This window comes from Condylura cristata, unplaced genomic scaffold (genome assembly GCF_000260355.1).
Source record: "Condylura cristata isolate star-nosed mole 26May11 unplaced genomic scaffold, ConCri1.0 scaffold00009, whole genome shotgun sequence".
NCBI classification, from domain to species: domain Eukaryota; kingdom Metazoa; phylum Chordata; class Mammalia; order Eulipotyphla; family Talpidae; genus Condylura; species Condylura cristata.
Genome location: NW_004567110.1, coordinates 58,490,955 through 58,514,671, shown reverse-complemented (window position 1 = coordinate 58,514,671; position 23,717 = coordinate 58,490,955). Strand labels below are relative to the sequence as shown.

Here is a 23,717-nt window from a genome sequence, read left to right as displayed (position 1 = left end):
TGACGTCTCCTTTATGTAAAATGTTTTATTTAAAACAACCATATTTGTACCAAAGAGCTTCTACATTTTAAAATTCTAACAAAGAATACTGTTTTCTACTTTCTTTGGGTTACTATAGTCTCCTTTCTAATGTAGAGCAATTGTAAAATTACTAATGACTTTGAAAAACATTTTGCTTTTAAAATATTTCCTCTTCTGCAAGCTTTACTCATCACTGATAGACTTCCTGTAAAATGCAATAAGCAATTACAGAAACCAAGGGTACCAACACTAATTGTAGGCAAATTAGCTTTATAATAGGTATTTGGAGGCTTAAATGAGGATTTTAGTTGATGAGTATGAGGATGAAAGAGTTGACATCCCCAAGAAAAAAAGGGAAGGGAAAAAAGATAAAGGGGCATTTTTATTATGACTATTTCAAGAGAAAATGCCAAGCTGCTGTAGATATTGTCCTTAGTGCTCATAATAAATAAAGAACCTGCCTCACAACTAGTAAGGATAAAAAAGAAAGAAATCAGCTCTTCACCCTTACAATGCTACTAAACAGGGACTTGCTTTTTTCATTTCACAGTTTCTTCTCAAAGGAATGCAAGCTTCTTATTCATTCTCAGAGTTGCATTACTGAAGCATTAAGTCTTCCAGAAGGTATTTAATATAAAGTAGGGATATATATAATATAAAGTAGGGATTTTTGTTTGTTTTCCCTTTTTATTCGTTGTTGAAAGAGGGCAAAATAAGAATTACAGCACTTACCAGAAAGACAGTATAATCTGCCTGTTCTGCTCCCTACTCTGTCTCTGGTGAAGCCTCTCACCGCCCCTGAGCCTCTGGCCTGTACCCCAGTTCTGTATGCACAAATAAAAATAAATCTTTAAAAAAAAATGGGGAATGGAAACAAGATTTGGCTCCCTTGGGAAAATAAGGGAAGACAGAAAAACAGGCAGAATTGAGGTTAGATATACTTGAAGGCAATGAATTTGTCGTGATGAAGATAAAATTGATTTGTATTCAGCAGCTTTCAGTTATCTGAGTATAGGAACAAGGAATGTAGGTTACCACATGATCCAGTGTTAAGGTTTGGGGGAAGACAAAGGCAAAAAGACAAGAGGGTGAGGCAGTTAAATGTATTGTAAGGACAAGCTGAAATGATAGCCCACGGAGTAAGGTCAGCAAGAAAAATAATCTGGGAGAAAATGAAGGCTGGCCAGATAAGGAGGTCGTAAGACATTTGCAGAAGTGGTCTAGTAGAAAATGAATAACAGAGATCAGGATTTGGGGTCAGGCTGCTGGAATGCCCACAAGTTAGCAAGACTCTTTATTTCACCTTTCTTTGCCTTAGTTTCATCATGTGTTAACAGGCACAGTAACTGTGGGCAATATGTGAAAATCAAGTATTTTACATGAAGTGGGTAGCTTAAGCCAGCTAGGCTTGTATTAAGTGTTCATTATATCTTAATCACTTTTACAAAGGGAAAAGGCAGCTCTACATTTGGGAAGCTGTAGTGAGAGTAGGATAATGATGTTTTAAGAAGTCAGAGGTAGAGCTGCCTGGTCATGTCTGTGGCGTGAGTACGAGTGGGCATCTCTGTAGGTGGCCTTCACAGGAAGGCATAAAGAGAACACAGGATGCGGACCCTGCAAGTCACCAGCCAGGCACTGATAGAAAAAGCGCTGAGGTAAGAACTTTTCACCCAAGGACCACAAGGCTGGTGATAGGGAAATTAGAAAGCTCAAATATTAAGGTTTTTCACAGTAAACGGTTAATGTATTCTAATATTAGGGTATTATAGCAGTCGGTCCACATTAAATGCAAAAACCCTCAAAACTTGAAATGTCTTCAGAAGCTTCTGGGTATCTCAGTTGAGAAAAGCTATTTGTAAGAAAGTTCTAAAAATTTCCAAAGCTTTCTCCATTGCTTTAACTTTTTTCCCAGGTCAGAAGACTGCCACCTTAGATATGTATCAGCTCCATACTCTGAACTTCTAATTTCATCTCTTAAACATTTCCCTTCATGAGTGAACTCCCAACATTTGTCTGCATGTATATTATTTTAAAAATGCATTCTCAAGAATGCTCCTCCATCATTTCAAGCAATGTTGTTCATTCCTCAACATCATTTATAAAAGCTGCATTTGAATTCCATATCCTGATTTTGTTCACTTCCTAGATGCAATATCAATTAGCTTTTGACTCTTCTTTATTAACTCTTCTTGATCCTCCCTTCTCTCCACTCTTTAGTTCTTTCTTTAAGTAAAGTAAACCTCAGTCCATCAAACCTTTTCCTGAGGTTGCTTTTTAATTCATTGACTATTAGTCTAATTTCTTCATCCTCTGAACTATAGATTTAAATAAATTACTGTTTTAGTAGGTTGCCCTTCAAGACAATAGTATAGCTTCTTTCTTACTTATTAAGAATAGGTGAGATGGGCCCTCCCACTCCTTCCCTGGTGTTGCAGTGGGTTAAAGCACAGCACTAAGAAGCTAAAGCCAATTGCATGAGTTCGATCCCCACATGGGAGGAGATCCACATGGTGCAGCAGACCTCTCCTAGCCCGCCCACTGCTCCTCTCAGCAGTTTACTTCGTGGATCTGCATGCTCTGTTCCCCCATCTGTCTCTGGTGAAGTCTCTCACTGCTGCCGCACCTCTGGCCTGTACCCCAGTTCTGTATGCATAAATCTTAAGGGAAAAAAAAAATAGAGTGGGAGGATGAGTAATATTTTTGTGAGCTACTTAGTTTTGTATTTTAACAGAACTTATCACTTTGTATTATTTAAGTCTGGGATATGTAAACGTTTAATTTCTATTTATTATAATATCTTAGTTAATATAATGATTTATTTTTTCCCTTCAGACATGTTTAATGTTCTCTGTGGAGCCATTGTTGTAAATATTTTAGCATTCTTCATTGTTTTTAACTGTGTCTGCATGGCTACATAAAAAATTGTAGAACAAGAATTTCTCAAGCTCAGAACTTGAGCTGCTCATTCAAATGACTGAAGATCCAAGTTTTACTCAATCACTTAAATATATGTAGGAACACAGTTGTTTTTTTTTTTTTCTGACGTCTCCTTTATGTAAAATGTTTTATTTAAAACAACCATATTTGTACCAAAGAGCTTCTACATTTTAAAATTCTAACAAAGAATACTGTTTTCTACTTTCTTTGGGTTACTATAGTCTCCTTTCTAATGTAGAGCAATTGTAAAATTACTAATGACTTTGAAAAACATTTTGCTTTTAAAATATTTCCTCTTCTGCAAGCTTTACTCATCACTGATAGACTTCCTGTAAAATGCAATAAGCAATTACAGAAACCAAGGGTACCAACACTAATTGTAGGCAAATTAGCTTTATAATAGGTATTTGGAGGCTTAAATGAGGATTTTAGTTGATGAGTATGAGGATGAAAGAGTTGACATCCCCAAGAAAAAAAGGGAAGGGAAAAAAGATAAAGGGGCATTTTTATTATGACTATTTCAAGAGAAAATGCCAAGCTGCTGTAGATATTGTCCTTAGTGCTCATAATAAATAAAGAACCTGCCTCACAACTAGTAAGGATAAAAAAGAAAGAAATCAGCTCTTCACCCTTACAATGCTACTAAACAGGGACTTGCTTTTTTCATTTCACAGTTTCTTCTCAAAGGAATGCAAGCTTCTTATTCATTCTCAGAGTTGCATTACTGAAGCATTAAGTCTTCCAGAAGGTATTTAATATAAAGTAGGGATATATATAATATAAAGTAGGGATTTTTGTTTGTTTTCCCTTTTTATTCGTTGTTGAAAGAGGGCAAAATAAGAATTACAGCACTTACCAGAAAGACAGTATATGTTTGAATATTTGAATATCTATTACTCAACATTAAATTAAATGTTATTTCACAAAATAACATTTCAAGGGACAAAATGAAAAAAAAAAAAGCATTACAATCCATAATTTAGAGGATAAGTTATTCACAACAGTTCACTGGTATTCTAAACAAATGTGATGGCATTTCAATACTAAAAAGGTTCAGTGTGGACCCCAACAACCCTAGACAAAATGTTGGCATTTGGGTCACAAACCATAGCACCAGTCTGAGTCACAGGAATTCTGAGTTATCTTCAGAACATTCAGTGGACTTAAAATTCTTAAATATATACTAAGAGCAAAACAACGTGCTCCAAACTGATGCAGGCAGCCAGGCAAAAATCCAGGCAAATGCACTAATTTCCTCATCAGGAGATGCACCCTGATCCACACCTTAGCACTTTCCCTGCCCATAAAGTTTCAGCAGGGTCTAGGGGGTGACGCCAATCCTCCAGACGCATTTGGCCATTAGTATTCCCCCAGGGACCCTCGCAGTCTTCCATCAAAATATCTACCAGGAAAACCTTCACTTCTAAGCCACCTTATTAGGATCTCCGGAGTCCTGAACTCAATGGAGTCCCAGGACCCAGACACAGGACCTGGCTAATGCCATATCACACGTCCAGTCTGCTGGGCCTGACCCTCCCCCTTCCAGCTCGTCACGGTTGCGTCCAGGTCATGCACTCACCGGATGATCACGAACATAACCAGGGAGTTGCCCACCAAGCCCACGACGAACACCACGGAGTAGACCGCGGTGATTATCACTGGGATCGCGGGGGAGATGTGCGCGGGCTCCAGTGGCGTGTCATCCGACACTGCACTGCTGTTGCTGTCAGGCTCCGCCGTTCCCGGGAACGAGCTGCTATCATTGGGGTTCAGGCAGGTGCTCGGGGCGCAGGTCGGGGCCGGCTCCCCGCGGAAGATCTGAACTGGGGACTCCATGATCCGGTGGCTGCAGCTGGAGGGCGAGATGAGGAGGCACCTGACGGGGCTGCAGGACCAAGAGAACGAGTTGGACCGAGACAAGCAAACTTTGGCCGAGTCCTGACCAGCGCGCAGAGGCCGACAGCCCTACGCGCCTCAGCCGGCTAAGATCCACTCGGCTCGCTTGTCCCAGGAGGAGTAACAGGAAAGACTGACCTCTTGAAGCCACCCTGCCCAGCAGACACGCCTCTGAGCGCAGGGTACTGACTCCTTTTCCCAGGCTCCTCAGATGCCTTCTCCCGCTACCTCAGGCACAGCCCCCTGTTGGAAGTGCTCCCAGACTGCTGCTTCGAGCTCTAAGAGACAACAGACCCTCAAGCACAGAGTCCTTGCTACCAAGGACTTTGCCCTCGAAAGCTCACCTCTAGTTCGCGGAGGGGTCGAGGAAGCTTCTTGGTTGATGCTGAACCTTGCGTCCCCCGGTCCAGCCGAGCCTCAGCTTTTAGATCCGAACTCCGCGTTTTGCCCAAGGTTGCCTTTTCAGCCCAGCGCCGCCGAGCTCGCGCCTAGCAAGACTGGCGGCTGGTGGTACCCTCGGCGGTGAGGACTCGGCGGGAGCAAGTACCTAGCCCGCCCGAAGCCCGCCCCCTCCGTGCCCCGCCCCCTCCGTGCCCCGCCCCAACCACGCCCATCCCCTCCATGCCCCGCCCATCTAGGGCGGTCGGTCTCCGGCTCCGAAGCAGGTGCAGTCCCGGCCTCCAGCTGGTTCAGTCAGCCCACCCTGCGGCTGAAATTCCCAGAACCAAATCAAAGCTTCTCTCGAATGGCCAGATGGGCTTCCCAGGGTCCTAAGAAAGTGAGCCATAGATTTTCAGTTAATAGAAACGGTTCGCCTACTGAATGCAAGTATACATTTGGATTATTCATAATAGATTAGCACTTGTTAATATGCATAGCTCTAAGGACATGTCTCCTTCCTGGTCAATAAAAATCACAGCTTTGTTTATGTGAATAACCATTCAAATAAAGTGGCAAAGTGATCCAATTAAGACCAGATTACAAATATTAGCAATCTACTGTGCATGAATGAAAGCATTCTGTGTTTTTTGTTCATTTTAGTCTAACTGGAGCTACACACAGGCTGCTCTTCACAGGTACTGCCTGTGTTGTGTAATATCAACACTCTTTTTACTTAGGCATCAGTGTTTGTCTAGGTAAGTAGTAATATCTCTGTCTCTCACATTAACCCCTGCAACTATCATGTTCTCTGCACTTCTCCCTCACTATATAGCACTTTCTCTCTAAAAATCTCCCAGAATCTGAACCCTCATTGAGAAATTCCATCAATATAATTTCTTTGCATCACTGTTAATCCAAAGAGCTCTGCCAGATTCCTCTGGGTGAGAAAAAGCCCTCACGTGGGATAATGACAAAAAGGTAAGAAGACAAAGGTGGGTTGGAGGAGAGGAGCCAGGACTCACTGAGCTGAAGTCCCTGAAGAGGGAGGAATTTCCCCTTTCCCACTTAGGTAATGAAGTCATGATACCAGAAGTCCAAAAATCCTAAGTGGTTCCTTCCTACAGCTCACATCTTTGGCATACAATGGTTGATCCAGTTATTCCACCCATCACTGAGAGTACAAGAGAGCTCCTATTTTTTTCAAAATACCATGAGGCCCCCAGGAGTGATTTGACCCACAGACTTACCACATGGGCAGAAAGCACAACTCTTCAGACTATAGACCAGTATGAGATGGAGAAAAGGAAGACCTTTTGCCTTATGGTATTCCTTCAATCCTAGATGCCTTAGGAGTTTTAAAAACAAGATTCATCAAATCTTATAACTAAGTCTAATTCAATTAAGAGATGACATCTGCTTCAGAAACATATGAATGCTGGATCCTCTATGTATCTGAGGGCCATGTCTGAGTTAGGAAGATGGCAGTCAAATTGTCTCCAGATGTCTTGGGGCTCACTTCCTGCCAGTGCTACACTATGCTACCTCCAACACAACCTAGCAATAGGTTTTATTTGCCTGTCAGCAATGTCATTTGGAGCCATGTCCAAGTCAGAAAGAAAGTAAAAATATCATGATAAAGGAAAATAACTGGAAGGGCAAAAACAATCTACATACGATCACCTATCCTATAGCTCTTATTTTATTGCATTTAATATGAGTGACACATTTCTAAAAGGTTATTTATGACATCTGTATTTCTTATGCATTCATTTCCCACATTGGCAGTTTATATACATATGTATGTATGTATGTATATGTACATATATATGTATATGTGCATATGTATGTATAGGTATATGTATGTATATATATCTATATTATCTAGTACACAGGTAGCTCATACAACTGGTGATGTTAGAGTTGGTTTCAAACACAGGTGTTTCTGGCTATTGCCAACTGCTGATTGAACAGGACCTTTTCATGTAAGGGGATAAATGGAAAACTATTCTTTCCCAAGAGGTAAAACAAATATAGGAGAGTATATTTAATAAGGGAGGGAAGTAGGAGGTATTATCTGATAAGAATTCATTTTAAAAAGGTAAAGAACTTTAAGGGTGTTTTTAAGTTGATCCAATTTCAATCATCCAAAGCCTTGATCTCACATCTCACATACTCACCCATACTGTGTGTAAAGGGGTTTTGCTGGGAAAAATACTTGTATAATGAAAGCAGAATCAGAAATCAGCCAGAACCCCTGAACTATTAGATGTAGTTATAATTTTGATCATTGATAAGAAGTCTCTACTAGATCTTTTTTCAAAGATTTATTTATTTATGCATACAGAACTGGGGTACAGGCCAGAGGTGCTGTGGGAGTGAGAGAATTCTCCAGAGACAGAATGGGGAGAAGAACAGGTAGATGAGTGGGTGAGACAGGAGAGGTCTGCCACGCCATGTGGGTCACCTTCCTGGCAGGGGATCGAACTCAGGCTGCAGGGGCTATGATAGTTTCAGAGTGCTGTGCTTTAACCCATTGCACCACCAGGGACAGCCCTCTATTAGATCTTTGAAAGCAAAAACTTACTAATCATCATAAAAGTAGTTTCATTTCACTTGTGTACCCCTATTTTTTTAAAGCAAATAATGGCCAAAATTAAGGGAAGCCAAAATGGGCAAAACACGAAAGAGGAAACCTTATGGCAATGCTGGTTGCCAGGGGAACCTGGCCTGTGTCTCTGAACACAGAGAGGAAAGCTGCTATGTGGTGCCAGGTTGTCAGGAGTAGGTGATTTTATCATAATATTGGAGAAAAGCTTATAAAACAGGAAGACAAATAAACTGCTCAAACGCACTATGCTATTTTACACTGATCTAAAGCACATGTTACTGAGCACCCCCATGCTTTATCTTTACCTGCCATCCTCCTTAAGGCAAACACTATAAGCATGACTACTAGTAAAGCACTTCCAAAGCAGAGATATATTCTCACTGTTATTGCTTAATGATGCAAAGTATCTCCGGCACTTGTGTATTTCTGTCACAGAGCCCAGGAACCCACCAGCTCACTGTTAGGAACTCCTTTCCTTGTATTTCTAACCACTTGATGGTGTAACAACTGAGCAAGACAAAAACATTCTGCCTGAAAGAACAGGTGCAATCTGGTGTCAGAGATAGAATCTAATTATCAAAGTTATGACAAGTTAATAACAATTTAACTCTGTAAATCTTATGTAGAAAAAGTGTTTTAAAAATAGAAAACAGAGGGTTCTCCCTGGTGGTGCTACGGGTTAAAGCCCCACATTATGAAGCTCTCCAAAGCCACTGCAGCATGAGTTTGATCCTCCTCGGCCAATGAGCTGACCCTTATGGCACCGCAGGCCTCTCCTGAGCCACCCGCTGCTCCCGTCAGCAGTGCACTTCGAAGATCTGCCTGTTCTGCTTCCCATTCTGCCTCTGGTGAATCCTCTCACTGTCCGTGCACCTCTGGCCTGTACCCCAGTTCAGTATGCACAAATAAATAAATCTTTAAAAAAAAAAAAGGAAAACAGAGATCCCAATAGCCATTGCAGCAAGATTAGGCAAAATAAGGAATGCCCCTTGCCACTTTTCAAGACACTTCACTTCTGTCTGCAAATTGTCATAGCAGAGATTTATGACCTGTAGTCATTGACTTGAAGGTGTCTTGTGAACTACTGCAGGTACAAAAGCTGAGCACATCTGACTAGACACACGTCAGTGAAAGTTGGTACAAAAGCATCAGAGAAGTGCAAAAATTCCCAATAAAACCCTAGCCAACAGAATACAACAATGCATTACCTAGATAATTCACCATGACCAAGTAGGATTTATTCCAGGGACACAAGAGTGGTTCAACATCCGAAAATCAATTAATGTAAACCAGCATGTCAATAAAAAGAAAAATTAAAAACATATGCTCATAATCAGTTAATGCTGACAAAGCATTTGGCAAAGTTCAACATCCATTTATGATAAAGGTCCTTCAAATTCTCAGGATGGAAGGAACATAACATAAAATATGGCAAGCCTATAGCCAATGTCATTCTCAATGGTGGAAAGCTGAAATCCTTTCCCTTGAGATCTGGAAAACAACAAGGATTTCCATTTTTACCACTGCTTTTTAATATAATACTGAGAATCCTAGCCAGAGCAATAAGACAAGATAAAGACATACAAATAATCCAAATAGGGAAAGAAGAGGCAAAATTATCACTATTCACAGATGATATGATAATATACATAGAGAATCCCAGAAACTCCACAGAAAAACTAATCAAAATAATCAACTACTTTAGTAAAGTAGCAGGAACAAAATCAATACAGAAATTAGTAGCCTTCCTATATGCAAATAACCAATCTGTCTTATAATTGAAACAAAAAAAAAGTCAAATACTTGGGAGTAAACCTAACAAAAGAGGTAAGGTGCGTATACAAAGAAAATTATAAAACATTTTTAAAAGACATAAAAGAAGATACAAAGAAATGGAAAGACATCCCCTGCTCATGGATTGGAAGAATAAACATCATCAAAATGGCCATCCTTTCAAGGGCAATTTACAGATTCAATGAGATTCCATTAAAAATTTCAATGACATTAAGAAAGGGAACAAATATTGATAAAATTCACATGGAATGACCAAAAAAACCCCTAGTAGCCAGAGTTCTCCTGACTAAACAGGAAAGGGATGGAGGTATCACACTTTCAAACTTCACATTATATTACAAAACCACTGCTTTTTAATATAGTACTATAATAATAATCAAAATGGCCTGGTACTAGAACAGGAACAAAGGCTAATGGAAGTGAATAGAAAATCCAGAAATCAACCCATGGATTTATGGACAACTAATTTTTCTTTTAAAGATTTATTTATTCATACAGAACTGGGTACAGGCCAGAGGGACAGGGGCGGTGAGAGGCTTCACCAGAGACAGAGTTAGGAGCAGAACAGGCCGATTGATGAAGAACACTGTTGAGGGCAGCAGCGGGCAGGTCAGGAGAGGTCTGCTGCACCATGTGGATCACTCCCCCCCACCCCCGACCCCAGGGCGGGGATCGAGCTCATGCTGAAGTGGCTTTAGCTTCTCAGTGCTGTGTTTTAACCCACTGTGCCACCAGGGAGGACCCCTGGACAACTAATTTTTAACAGAGGAGCGAAGACTATGTGATGAAATAGCAAAAGTTTGTCCAATAAATGAAACAAGGAAGACTGAGTTGCTACATGCAAAAAAAAAAAAAAAAAAAAGAAGCCAGACTACAACTCCACACTGTACCAAAAAAGCAAATTCAAAATGGATTAAAGAACTAGATGTCAGGCCCTCCCTGGTGGCGCAGCGGGTTAAAGCACAGCACTGAGAATCTAAAGCCGCTTCCGCGTGAATTCGATTCCCGCCTGCCCTGGAGGAGACCACATGGCGTGGCAGACCTCTCCTGACCCCCCCGCTGCTCCCCTCAGCAGTGTACTTCGTCGATCTGCCTGTTCTGTACCCCACTCTGTCTCTGGTGAATCCTCTCATCCTCCACATCTCTGGCCTGTACCCCAGTTCTGTATGAATAAATAAATAAACCTTTAAAAAAAAAAAAAAAGAACTAGATGTAAGGCCTGAAACCATAAAATATAGAGAAGAAAATATAGGCAAAACACTACATGACACACACCTCAGTACATCTACCAAAACAAAGATAGTGAAGCTGGAACTACATCAAACTGAAGAGCTTCTGTACAGCGGAAGAGACATTAACCAAAACAAAGAGACACCCTACTGATTAGGAGAAAATGTTTGCATACATTACTAATGACAAAGGACTGATCAATCTACAAAGAGTTGATGAACTCAACAAAAACTAAAGAACCTAGTTAAAAAATGGGCAGAAGAGCTAAAAAGACACTTCTCCAAAGAGGAAATACAAATACAAACAGGCATATGAAAAAATGTTCAAAATTACTTGCAATCAGGGAGTTGCAAAAACCACAATGAGATACCACCTCACACCAGTGAGAATGGCACATATTAAAAAGTAGCAATAACAAATGTTGGCGAGGATGTGGAGAAAAAGGAACTCTCCTGCACTGCTGGTGGGAATGCAAACTGGTCCAACTATAACTGAGTGGCTGAAGCCAAGGACTGTTGCAGATGGAGCCCCTCCCTGAGAAGATAATAGCCTCAGGGAAAAGGCTAATAAATATTGGATTTTGAGGAGGAGCTACCTTGGAGAGGAAGTAGGAGTGACTGCAGAAAGAAGGCGCAAGAGAAAGTAGAAGGTTGTCTGTCTGGGTTCCAGATTTCCAGGTTTGAGTTGCTGCAGCATTTTGGGGGCCAGTGAATTTGAGCCCCAGGATCAGGCTGATCTTGGAGAAGGCCACTTCTGAAGGTGGAGGCCAAAGGAAGAAGCTTTGCAAATAGCCGAGCTACTGAAATGTTTCCTGGTTTTTGCTGTAGATAGAGTCTGGTTTAGCTGCATGAGTGAGGCTGTTTTTGTCAGGTTATTTTGTGGCTGTGGCTGTGGCTGTTGTTCTGAATGTCTCTCTCCTGTCCTGGAGCATCCTACAGCTCTGGGACTGTCTCCTGTTGTCTTTGTGAGTTGGAAACTGGCTGGAGTTTGGCAGCTGTGTGCCCCAGGTCAGCAAAGGCAGGAAGATGACATCTTAGACACAAGGCCTATTGTTTGGGAGAGGAGCTGTGCATCCTCAGTGGTGGGAAGATGCCATCATAACATCTTTGTGCAGGACAGCACTGTATATGACTTTGGGTAAAGTAAATGGTTATTATTGGCCTTAGTAACTCTTGTTTTTCCCATTTGTTATATAAATCCCTTTGTTGTTATTTCCTAAGCCTGAGTAGTCTTGCAATTGTGCACGTGGGTGAAGGACCCAGACAGTATTTGGTAAAGAGGTGCCTTGGCCGGTATCACAATCACTATGGAAAACTCTCTGGAGGTTCTTCAAACAGCTAAAAATGGAGCTTCCATATAATTCAGCAATTTGACTTCTAGGTATCTAATCAAGAGACACTTAAACACTAATTCAAAAGGACACCTGCCTGCCTATGTTTATTGCAGCACTATTCACAAAAGGGAAGATGTGGAATCAACCCAAATGTCCCAAAATAGATGAGCAGATCAAGAAGATATTGTATATATACACAATGGAATATTACTTAGCAGTCAAAAAAGATAAATGCACTGCATTAGCGACTATATGGATGGAGCTGGAAGGGATCATGCTCAGTGAAATAAGCCAGAAAGGAAAAGAAAAATATTAGATGGTTTCCCTTTTAGGAGGAATATATAGGATCCAAATAAGGGATCAGTAAACAAAAAGTAATTATAATAAAGTAAATATCAAAATCAATAGGCAACTATAAACTAGAGACAATCTGTATGGGGGGGGGTGGACAGAGGAGTAGGATCAAAACAGGAATGGGAAGAGTATAAGAGATTGTGATGATGGCACAAGTGAATTGGTGGTGGGAATTTCACAGGGACTATAACCAAGATGAGAAAGCATGCACTGTACAAAAATGAAAAGTGATATAAAGTATATAAAATTTTAAAGAAAGCATCATCGAAGTTCTTCCCAATAAATTGACACTGAAGCTACATTTAAAGACTGGGTGGAAATTCTTCCAGAGGAGAGAAAAGAACCAATGTAGGCAGTGAGCAGCATGTAGGAAGGGCATAGTAGATGAGTAAGGGTTGAGCCCAGCTGCCTGAGTCTGATGACTTCAGAAAAGCATGGCGTAAGATGAAATGACCATCACAGCTAGAGCACGCCTGGTCCTAATAAATATCTTCAAGATTTTGGATTTCAGTCTAAGTAATAGAGAGCCATTGACATTTTCAGATAGGAGAATGGCACATTCAGATTAAGGGTTTTTGTAAAAGTATTTTTCTTAATTTGTAAAATGTATTGGAGGAGATAATAGCTAATGTGAAGAGTTCCGTATGGGATCAGTATTATGCTAATGGAACTTAAAAGGAGTCTCTTATGCTACATCCCTCTTTGCTATATAAATGGGGTAAAGCCTTCATTTTAGCATAGTCAGAGAACTGAACTTAAACCTGAAACTTCTGACACTTACAATCCAAATTGCTTAATAAAATTGAATCCACAGATTTGAAAATTCAGTGTCAGGTCCACGTCAGGCAGTAATATGGAGTGAGAGAAATCATGGCAATGCAGAACAATAAGCTGCATAAAAAGTGTATAGGCAGAATTAGCCCAAAGGATGTCAGGATTATCTCCGGTAGTAAGGGAAAAGTGCCAGAGGTAATGATTCAAAGTTGAGCAATATTTTTTTTTAAAGATTTTTACGTATGCATATAGAAATGGGGTACAAGGAAGAGGTGCAGGAATAGTGAGAGTATTCACCAGAGACAGAGTGGGGAGCAGAATGACTAAGTACACTGCTGAGGGGAGCAGTGGGTGTGTCAGGAGAGGTCTGCCGTGCCATGTGGATCATCTCCTGGGTGGGGATGGAACTCACACTAAAACAATTGTGGTTAGCTTGCAGTGCTGCGTCCTAGCCCTGTGTGACACCAGGGAGGTCCCTGAGCAAAAATTTATAAGGAAGAAAGAGCTGGAAGAAAACAGCAAAGGTGCAGCCTGACAGTGATAATGCATCTGCAGTGTTACCAGCACGATGTTGGTCTAAAGACAAGGGAGGGAAACAAAACCAGGGAGTCAGAAGGGCAATGGGTGCTCATCAGAGTTGGCTGGTAGATGAAGGAAGGGTGGGTTGGGAGCGAGTGGCGGTAAAGCTATTGTAGAGACAATGCAATGCTGAAACTAGAAAACAGCAAGAAGATAATAGTCATGAGAACCATTTAGAAAATTAAATTGGCAAGAATATGGAACTTAGGGTGGTGGAGGAAGTATAGAATTACTTGGTCTATGCTTGGCAGATTAAGTAAATGACAGCGCCATTAACTGAAGTAGGAAATACAAGGGAAAACACAATAAGATTGGAAGAAAACTTAATGAAGTCAAGATTTCCAAAGATATGTTTGAGGTACCAGTGAGGCATTTAGGTATATGATGAAGGGCCATTTGTTGCTAGGGATATCCTGTATTGCAGAGATGAAGGTCAGTTAGAACTGTGGCAGAAAATGATAACCAACGTGAAGGTGGCAGGAAAAGCAAACTGGTGAGAAAATACTGGAGAAACCATACACATGTAATGGAGATCTAGGAAAGAAGACTGATAATAGGTTTATATAAGACTGATAATGAAGGAGGAGAAAGAGAACCACAAATCAAGGGGACAGAAAATTTCAGGAAGGAGAAGTGATTCAGAGTGCACAAGTCAGAGAATGGAAAGTAAATTATTTGACCAAAAAAATTCATTAGGGTTCCAGAATGATCTATGATTAAAATCATTGCATATTGAAGCATTAGAACAGAGATGAATAGACAATGCAACATAACATGATAAATGAATAAAAGTCCAAAGACCTACTCTAGATCCAGTAGGAAGGAATGTTCCCCCTGGGAAGAAGGGCTATCTAGTGGCCAAGGCAGCATGAGGGACACATGTCTTTTTCCGCACTGCCCTAAGGTCATTCCTCACTTCATCTCAGACTGAGGGAACAGAAAATCCCACCCATCTCATCTGGCCATGATGGTGGAGATCTGTGCACTCTGGCATGCAGAGAGTGTGCTTTGTGTTAATAAAGAACCCGGGCTTCCATCTTATCTGATGCTTGGGAGTCAAGGACTGAGTCCTTGATTCCTCAGGGGAAAAAAGAAAAAAAAAAAAAAAAAGGACTTTGTCCAAAACCTTATTTATTAGTTTTCATGGGCTTTCTACTTTTTCTTATATATCCATGCTACACTTTCACCACTCTGCTCTGTGTCTGGAAAGTTCTAGTTGGATGTATGTACAGGAGGCATTCTGAGAAGAGGTCAGTGGGTGGACAGAGAGAGAAATCTGAGTTCACTCCAGTGCCCTCCCAAAGGCTGGGCCCTGTCCTGCAAGCTTTAGAATTTAAAGGGAGTCTTTTTCTTTTTCTCTTTCATTTTGCTTGCTTTCTTTTCTGTCAAGCCAATAGGTCACCTCTCTCTAGTCTGCCCCAGTAAGTACTGTGCATGGTTACCAAGACTGCTATTCTAAGAATTGAGCTATTTTCCTTAGTGCTTATATGTTCTTCATTAGAGGCGGCATAGTAAGAAAGGGATCCTCCCATCCCTGGGAATCCTTTTCATAAACATTTCCGGAGCTCATTCTTACATCTCTGATACAATCCACTCCAAATAGGCCTACAAGAGAGGAGGATGCTTCTTTACTTCCATCTCTGCTGCCTACACTCCACTTGAAAACACTGGTTTGGAGAACAGCTAAAGTTACTTCAGATCTTCAGCTTCTGAGAACTGAATCAGAAAAGTCATTTGAAAAACATGAGTACATTATTTAAATGTTGCCCACAGTTCATACAACTGTTTTATGATTTCACTGTGTGTCTAAAGATTTGCATTTCAAGAAAAAATATTTAAAAGCCATGAGTTTTTAATCTTCAGAAATAATTATAGCTACTAATGCACAACTTAGCAAACAAGGACATTTAGGGCAGGTTTACACAGGCATTGTCAACTGAGGAACTGAATGACCATTAAACCAGAGAATAACTGTTTTCCCAGGAACTGAGTAGCTCCTCGGAGCCCAGAAAGCCTTGAATAACTTGTTCTTGAATGACCGGAGAGGGGCTGTACAACAGATGCAAATTCCCACTTCTCCATCCCTTTAGTTTGTTCAGTTTCACCAAATTCATTGTCCTATGTGCAAAAAGTGAAAAGCATTAGATATTCACAATGATATTGCCATTCATACCCCAGATATAATATTGCCTTTATAAGACCTAAATTGACTGAATGAGTTAAGAAGAACAGCAGGCTAACTATATGTGAATATTTTACAGTAAAAAAGCAAAAAGTTAAAGATGGAGTTGGTGCCAGAAAGGGTGGTAAAAAATGTTGATAAAAAATGTTGGCGATTGTTGGAAATGTAACTTGAACTTGAGAAGTGATACATTTGATTTACCAATTCTAACTGCATGTTCTTTTTCTTTTTCTTATAAACTTTTTAAAGCTTAATTAGGAGAAAAATAGCAGTAGGGATAATAAATCTAACTGGTGGGTTCCTGTAAGTCCTCTAGAGCATTGTGCGCATTTATTAAAATCAATAATCTCACTGAGTTCATCAAAACTTAGGGGCTCATGACTCTAATGAGTTCAGATTCATAATAAGCTTTGCATTTCAGGCAGCGCTTGCCAAAAATGTTATTTCTTTGCAATAAATTTCACAGTACTCAGTTAGCATTCAGTTCTGAAACAAAAATCTCAGGTGAAGAAAGCACAATAACTCATGATATCTAATAATAACATCTCTGGTTGACTCCTTTGTCTTATGAGAAAATAGGTCTCCTACAATTTCCAGCATTTTTACATTATGTGTGATTAAAATTAACTACTTTAGAATGCATCCAAAGAATGCTATTTTAAAAATTCAAAGTTGAGTCTACAATTTTTTAAAAAGGGATATTGTGTATTTGAATTATTTACCCTAAGAAAGAGAGCATTGTAAGAACTTTTCAGTTGACATAGAAGTGGATTTCATTTGATTTTACTCATGATTGCATTTAACCAAATGTGAAAACAAGGACATTTGAACAGCAGAGGGAGTAGGTACAACAAAATGTTGCTTTTGGTAAACAGATAAAAGTAAATAAAATAGAACTGAAATATTACATATTCTTTTCAATAATAGAGCAACATTTGAACCATGTTTTATTGAGCCCATCTATATTTCAAAATGTGAACCAAATTTACTGTTTCATCCCCGCTTCCCATTTAACATCTATACAGTATACTAAAAATATCTCTTTGTGCTGAGGGTAACAGCAATGTCATAAATTTGTACAAGCCTTTTATTCTATCAAAGCCTTTATATGATAGTATCTCATAAATGCCATGTGCCTTATGCAGAGCTGTATCTCTATTTTATAATTTAAAAAAAAATAGATTCCTGTGGTTTAAGTCACATAACCATGACCACTTAATAAGTGAAGGAACTAGGAATAGAATCATTATTTTGAAACCCAGCCAGTGATCTCTTCACCTCCCCAGGTTGCACAAAATTTCAGTTTGAGTGAAAGCAGAAGTGAGTCACAAAGTAAAATTAAAATGTGAGAAAAATGTCTAGTGTTCACTTAATATTGAAGAGTGAACAAGTCATTGCCTATTTGCAAGAGCTAGTTGATATATTTTATGAAACAGGTACAAATGGTCACAATGAAACAATGAAAATTACTTTAAAAATACATCAAAGTTGGTATGTTAAACTGCCCTACAAAAGGGGTATATTTAGTCAACAAAAACACATAGAAAAGGAAAACGAATGAAGTCTACAGTTTAGTTGGGGAAATAAATTATATAAACAGGATTACATAGCATATATGAAAGTAATGCATAATTATAAATTTGAAAATAACCAGTTTGACAATATCAGGTGGTAAACATTAAGAAAATATCATTTACACTTCAAAATAAAGATTTATTGTTATTGATTTTAAAAGATGGCTATTTTCTGTGACAATAAGCTCATATAATCCACAAATCTGAACCATTTACAAAGGTATTGAGAAGTTTCGTTCTATTCTGTCCTACCTCTGTCTTCCCTATTCTATCTCCTTCTCATATAAGTAAATTATTTTTGTGTGTTATTTTCAGTGATTTTATGCAAATACAATTAAATTGTATATTAGAGATATACCTATATCAATGCATAGTTTTCTCATTCTATTTTAAATAGTTGAGATTCCTCAGAGGATTCCACTGTGGATATACTACTAGAGTTTAGTAACTCTTTCACAAAAAGAAACTTGGACTGTTTTTATATCCTACTATCACAAGCAATGGTGCATATTTATATGCCATTAAGCATATTTACAGATAGATCCATAAGCTAAATTCTAAGAGTAGTCACACTTGAGAAACAGGACAAATGCCACAAATCAAGGTTTGCTTTGTTTTTTCTGCAAATAGTTAAGCATTTACCTACACTTTATTCATTTTTTAAAGGATTTATTTATTTATGCATACAGAACTGGGTACAGGCCAGAGATGCAGGGGTGGTGAGAGGATTCACCAGAGACAGAGTGGGGGGAAGAACAGGCAGATCGACGAAGTACACTGCTGAGGGGAGCAGTGGGGAGACAGGAGAGGTCTGTAGCCATGTGGGTCACCTCCCTGGCAGGTATCCAACACACTATGAAGCAGCACAGTGTTTTAACACGTTGTGCCACCAGGGAGGGCCTACATTCTATTCATTGATTACTTTAACCTACAGACAATTCATTTTAATTTTGTAAATTTTATTTTGTTAAACCAAAATTAAATATTTTTAATTGACACTGACTCTCACATTCCACAAAATTAACTAGTCTCCTTTACCTTTCATGGCAATATAGTTGTTCACTTAAGTTCAGGAAGAATTTGTCCTTTCTAACAAAATGTAATTGGAAAAAGGCAGTGTCTTTTCTGGTGTCAGTTTTGATAAATTACACCTTCCTATAAGTACTTATTACATTTCTTATGAGTTCTTTTTTTTTTTTTTGAAATTTTTCCCCTTTTCAAAAATAGGTTGGCTGGTGTCTTACCTTTTTAATATTTGTTATCACTTCACAGAAGTTTTGAATTTATTATTTCTTTTTAAATTCTTTATAATTTCTCCTTTTAATTTTATTAATTTCTTTCTTCTGTTTTTGTTTGGTTTGATCTATCACTGTTCTTTTAACTTCTTTTTTCTAGTTTTTGCTTTTACAACTAGATAAAACTGTTCTTATCCTCTGAGTTTTTTTATTTTTTTATTCTGAAGTCTTCTTAAATATCTTGATTTCAGGAAATTCTTTAGTTTTGGTTATATTTTCTTATTAACTGGAGACTTGTTTAAAAAATGCTATATGGAAATAAATTCTGACCCTCCCTGGTGATGCAGCAGGTTAAGGCTCAGCACTGCAAGGTAACCCCAGTCACTTCAGTGTGAGTTTGGTCCCAGCCTGAGGTGATCCACCTGGTGCCACAGACCTCTCCTGTCTCACCAGCTTCTCCCTTCAGCAGTGTACTTTGTCAGCCAGCCTGATCTGCTCCCCACTCCTCGTGTGTCTTCTTGCTGCCCCTGCACCTCTGGCCTATACTCCAGTTCTGTATTCATAAATAAATAAATCTTTAAAAAATCATTAATTAGGGCCCTCCCTGGTGGGGAGTTAAAGCGGGTTAAAGCACAGCATGAGTTCGATCCCCGCCTGCCCCGGAGGTGACCACATGGCATGGCAGACCTCTCCTGACCCGCCCGCTGCTCCCCTCAGCAGTGTACTTCATCGATCTGCCTGTTCTGCATCCCGCTCTGTCTCTGGTAAATCCTCTCACCCTCCGCATCTCTGGCCAGTACCCCAGTTCTGTATGAATAAATAAATAAAATCTTTTTTAAAAAATCGTTAATTAAAAAAAATAGAGGTTATCCATGCTCTTGCCTAGAGATTGGGGTGGAAAACATCTCTTCAATCTCTCCCTCTGAGTTGCTTCAACAATAAAACCAAATCGTCAGTTTCTTCCTGGAAGGAATTTATATGCACATCTGTTGTCCTAATTTTTGCAGCTGCCATCTGAGGATAAACACTTAAATCACCTAGCTGTGATAGCCAACAAGATTTGCATCTATGAGTTGTGTGGGACTATAAAAAACAAGAAGCAGCTTTCAAATGGATGTAGGGGTATTTGAGCCTGGTTATATGACCAACATGGAGGGGGCAAGAAAAAAAGATCTATTTCCAAGATCTCCCCGAAAAGGGGAAAATACCTTCTCAGCTGCTGTCTGAGGGTCCAATTTCTAATAATCCTAGGTGGTGATTGAGATCCAGCCCTCTGGGACAGATCTTGGCACAATCTCATTCCCTAGAAAACAATAAGAAAATAGATTACTTGGATTATTACAAAGTTTTAGGAGTAATTAGGAACTTGGATTAGTCTGATTAAAAAGTGTATCTGCTACAGAAGGATGAGATGGTTATTTTATTTAATGTGGAAAAATTAAATGAGATGGCTATTTTATTTAATGTGGTAAAATCAAAAAAGAAAGAGGAAAATATGAAAAAATGGAGGAATGTGTTTCAAAAACAAGATAAATCTCTAGAAACAGACCTTAATGGAACAGATTTAAGTGCTTTACTCTTTTGTGTTCAAACTAATGTTCATAAAGATGAAAATTTCAATAAGGAAATAGAAACAAAAATGCACACACACACATATACACATACACACATATATGCTGTCTGCCTCAAATCTATGGTCAGTTTGCAAGTTTGGTCTGACTCTTTGCTTGGTTTCTCTATATTCCACATATAACTGAAACCATATCATATTTATCTTTTTTCCTTCAGGCTTATTTTCCTTAACATAATCCTTTCCAGCTCCACCCATGTTGCCACAAATGACATGACTTTATCTTTTTGTTTGCTGAGTAATATCCCACGGTATAGCTATACTCCATCTATTAGATGATACATTCATGTATTTAATAACTTTCAGGTTGTTTCCATATACTAGTGACTATGATAGTGCTGAAAATAAATAAGTTTTAAAAATTAGAAAAATAACTGCTATCTGATACAACAAAATAAAATTAATGAGCATATAATTTATGAACATATAATTAAAATATCAAAAAATCATAAACAACCTTTGTGACCTTGGTGTTATTTCTTCAGCTTTGCTCAGGCAGGGAAGCTAATTCATAGCTCCACTAACTACTGAAACAGCCTTCTGCCTGCCCAACCAGGGGACCTTGCCAGAGCACATGGAAACCTGTGTAGTTCATCCAACATTCATGCTTTAAAGCAATTTAACAGACAACATTTTAGTGATTGCAGAGCAAAACCACCAGATTCCCAGCATAACCACTACATGTGCTTGCTATTTGGGTATCTAAACAATGAATCTTGCTACCCCACCAGAATAAGGAAGCTAATTCATAGTCCCACCTACTTTTAAGATATTACCATGATAGCAGAGTCTAGTATCTTCTTCCATACCATGATAGCAGAGTTTAGTATCTTCTTCCATCTCACTTGAGTAAGAAACCAAGCCAATAGTCATATTCAGCTATTTTCAACCAGTATCACATTTTCTCACCCACACCTTAGAACCTAAAAAATTGCCTTACCCTCTAAAATAAACCATACAGCAAACCCTAGCAAAGTCCCAAAATAGGCTAATTAATGCTGTTTTTGCCACAGTGAGTCTACAAGCTCAGGAAAGAAAAGACACTTGCTCAGATGTGCAAATGCCTACATAATCAAGTTTCATGAAAAATCAGGTAAATATGATTCTATAAAAGAAACTAGAAAATAAATATCAGCATAACATTCTTAAAGAAATTTAGAAAACTATAAAAACATATGAGGGAAAACTAAACAAAATTAAGAAAATACTGCATGAGGAAGGTAAGAAGTTCAAGAAATAGGAAACCAAGTCCTAAAACTGAAAAATACAAGAACTGAACTAAAGAATCAGATAGAGAGCTTCAAGAGCAGATATGATTCTGCAGAATAATAAACCAGTGACATGGAATATAGGACATATAAAATGATACAATCAGAAGAACAAAAACAATAAAGAAAAATAACAAATAGGAGCAAGAAAGTCTCAGTGATAAAAGGGATGGTTTCTTAATTTCTTCTTCAGATTTATTTTTTTTGTGTGTGTGTTGATTTTGTATCTTGCTACTTTACTAAATTGGCTGTTTTTTGTTAAGTTTTTCTGTGTAGTGTGTGTGTGTGTTGATTTTGTATCTTGCTACTTTACTAAATTGGTTGATTTTTTTGTTTAGTTTTTCTGTGGAATTTTTTGATTTCTTTATGCAGCAACATGGGTTTAATTGGAAGCAACTTGCTCAGCAAAATAAGCCATAAAGAAAAAGAAAAATAGGGAATGGCCTAACTTCTAGGAGGAATGCAGAGAAAACAAAAAAAGGAATCAGAAAAAAAAAAAAAAAGAAATATAATAAAGTAAAAATCAAAATCATCAGGCAACTGTAGATCAGAGACATTCTGTAGGGGAGGAGGAGGGTGAAGGACAAGATGAGGGGTGGGAAGAGCACAAGGGACTATGGTAATGGTGCAGCTCGGGGAGAATTGGTGGTGGGAATTTCACTGGGAAACCACACATTGTATGAAAATGAAGGACGATGTAGTGAATATATCAAAATTTATTTAAAAGAGTGAGAAAGGGGACCTCCCTGGTGGCACAGCAGGTTAAAGCACAGCACTAAGAAGCTAAAGCCACTTCAGCATGAGTTCGATCCCTGCCCCAGAGATGACCACATGGCACGGCAGACCTCTCCTGACCCATCTGCTGCTCCCTTTAGCAGTGTGCTTCAATGATCTGCCTGTTTTGCTCCCCATTCTGTCTTGGGTGAGCCCTCTCACTTCCCCTGTGCCTCTGTCCTGTACCCCAGTTCTGTATGCATAAATAAATAAATCTTAAAAAAAAAAAGAGTGAGAAAGTCTGTGGAACTTATAGGACACAGTGAAAAGAAACTGTATTTACATTTTGGAAATTCCAAATGAAGAAGAAGAGAAACAAAATGGGTACTTAATGAAATAATAGTCAAAAATATTCTAGACCCTAGAGAGATAAATAGAAAACCAATTCAAGAAACCAAAATAAGTTGAACCCAAATAGTGCTGTCCTAAGACACTTTATAATTAAACAATCAAAAGTCAATGACAAAGAAAGAATTTTCAAAGTAGCAAGCTAAAAGAGAGATGCTATATAGAAAGGAACTCCCAGAAGACTTTCAGCAAGTTTCTCAAAAAAGCACTCAAACTTTTCAGGCCAGAAGATAATTAAAAAAAAAATTCAAATAAAACAACTCCATCAAAAAATGGGCAGAAAAGCTAAAAAGACACTTCTCCAAAGAGGAAATGCAGATAGCCAAGAACATATGAAAAAGTCTTTAACATCACTTATAATAAGGGAGATGCAAATTAAAGCTACAATAAGATACCACCTCACCCCAGTGAGAATGGCACATGTTCAAACAACTAGCAACAACAAATGTTGGCGAGGATGTGGAGAAAAAGGAACTCTCCTGCACTGCTGGTGGGATTGCAAACTAGTACAACCACTATGGAAAACTGTCTGGAGGTTCCTCAAACTGCTAAACATGGAGCTTCCCTACGACCCAGCAATCCCACTCCTAGGTATCTACCCAAAAGACACAAAGACACTGACTCAAAAAAACTGCATCCCTATGTTTATTGCTGCTTTATTTACAATCAAAAAGACATGGAATCAACACAAATACCCAACAGTAGATGACTATATTAAAAAGATGTGGTATATATACACAGTGGGATATTATTTAGCAATCAAAAAGATAAACACATGCCTTTTGCAGCAACATGGATG

The 23,717-nt window shown here is 38.9% G+C and overlaps 1 protein-coding gene across 3 annotated transcripts in view; it reads right to left on the bottom strand.

Annotated features, from left to right (window-relative positions):
• Nucleotides 1–5,359, bottom strand: part of OPRK1 (opioid receptor, kappa 1) — a 33,463-nt gene extending 28,104 nt beyond the window's left edge. The window contains exons 1-2 of one of the 3 annotated variants that reach the window (XM_012723102.1): nucleotides 5,199–5,359; nucleotides 4,538–4,843 (exon numbers count right to left, since the gene is read on the bottom strand). In XM_012723102.1, coding sequence (XP_012578556.1) covers nucleotides 4,538–4,794 — 257 coding nt within the window. In that variant the 5' untranslated portion in view covers nucleotides 4,795–4,843; nucleotides 5,199–5,359. Of the gene's footprint in view, nucleotides 1–4,537; nucleotides 4,844–4,992; nucleotides 5,013–5,198 lie in introns of those variants that run through there. The other 2 variants (XM_012723103.1, XM_004679881.2) reach the window with 2 other exon arrangements.
• Between the last annotated feature and the right edge of the window lie 18,358 nt (nucleotides 5,360–23,717).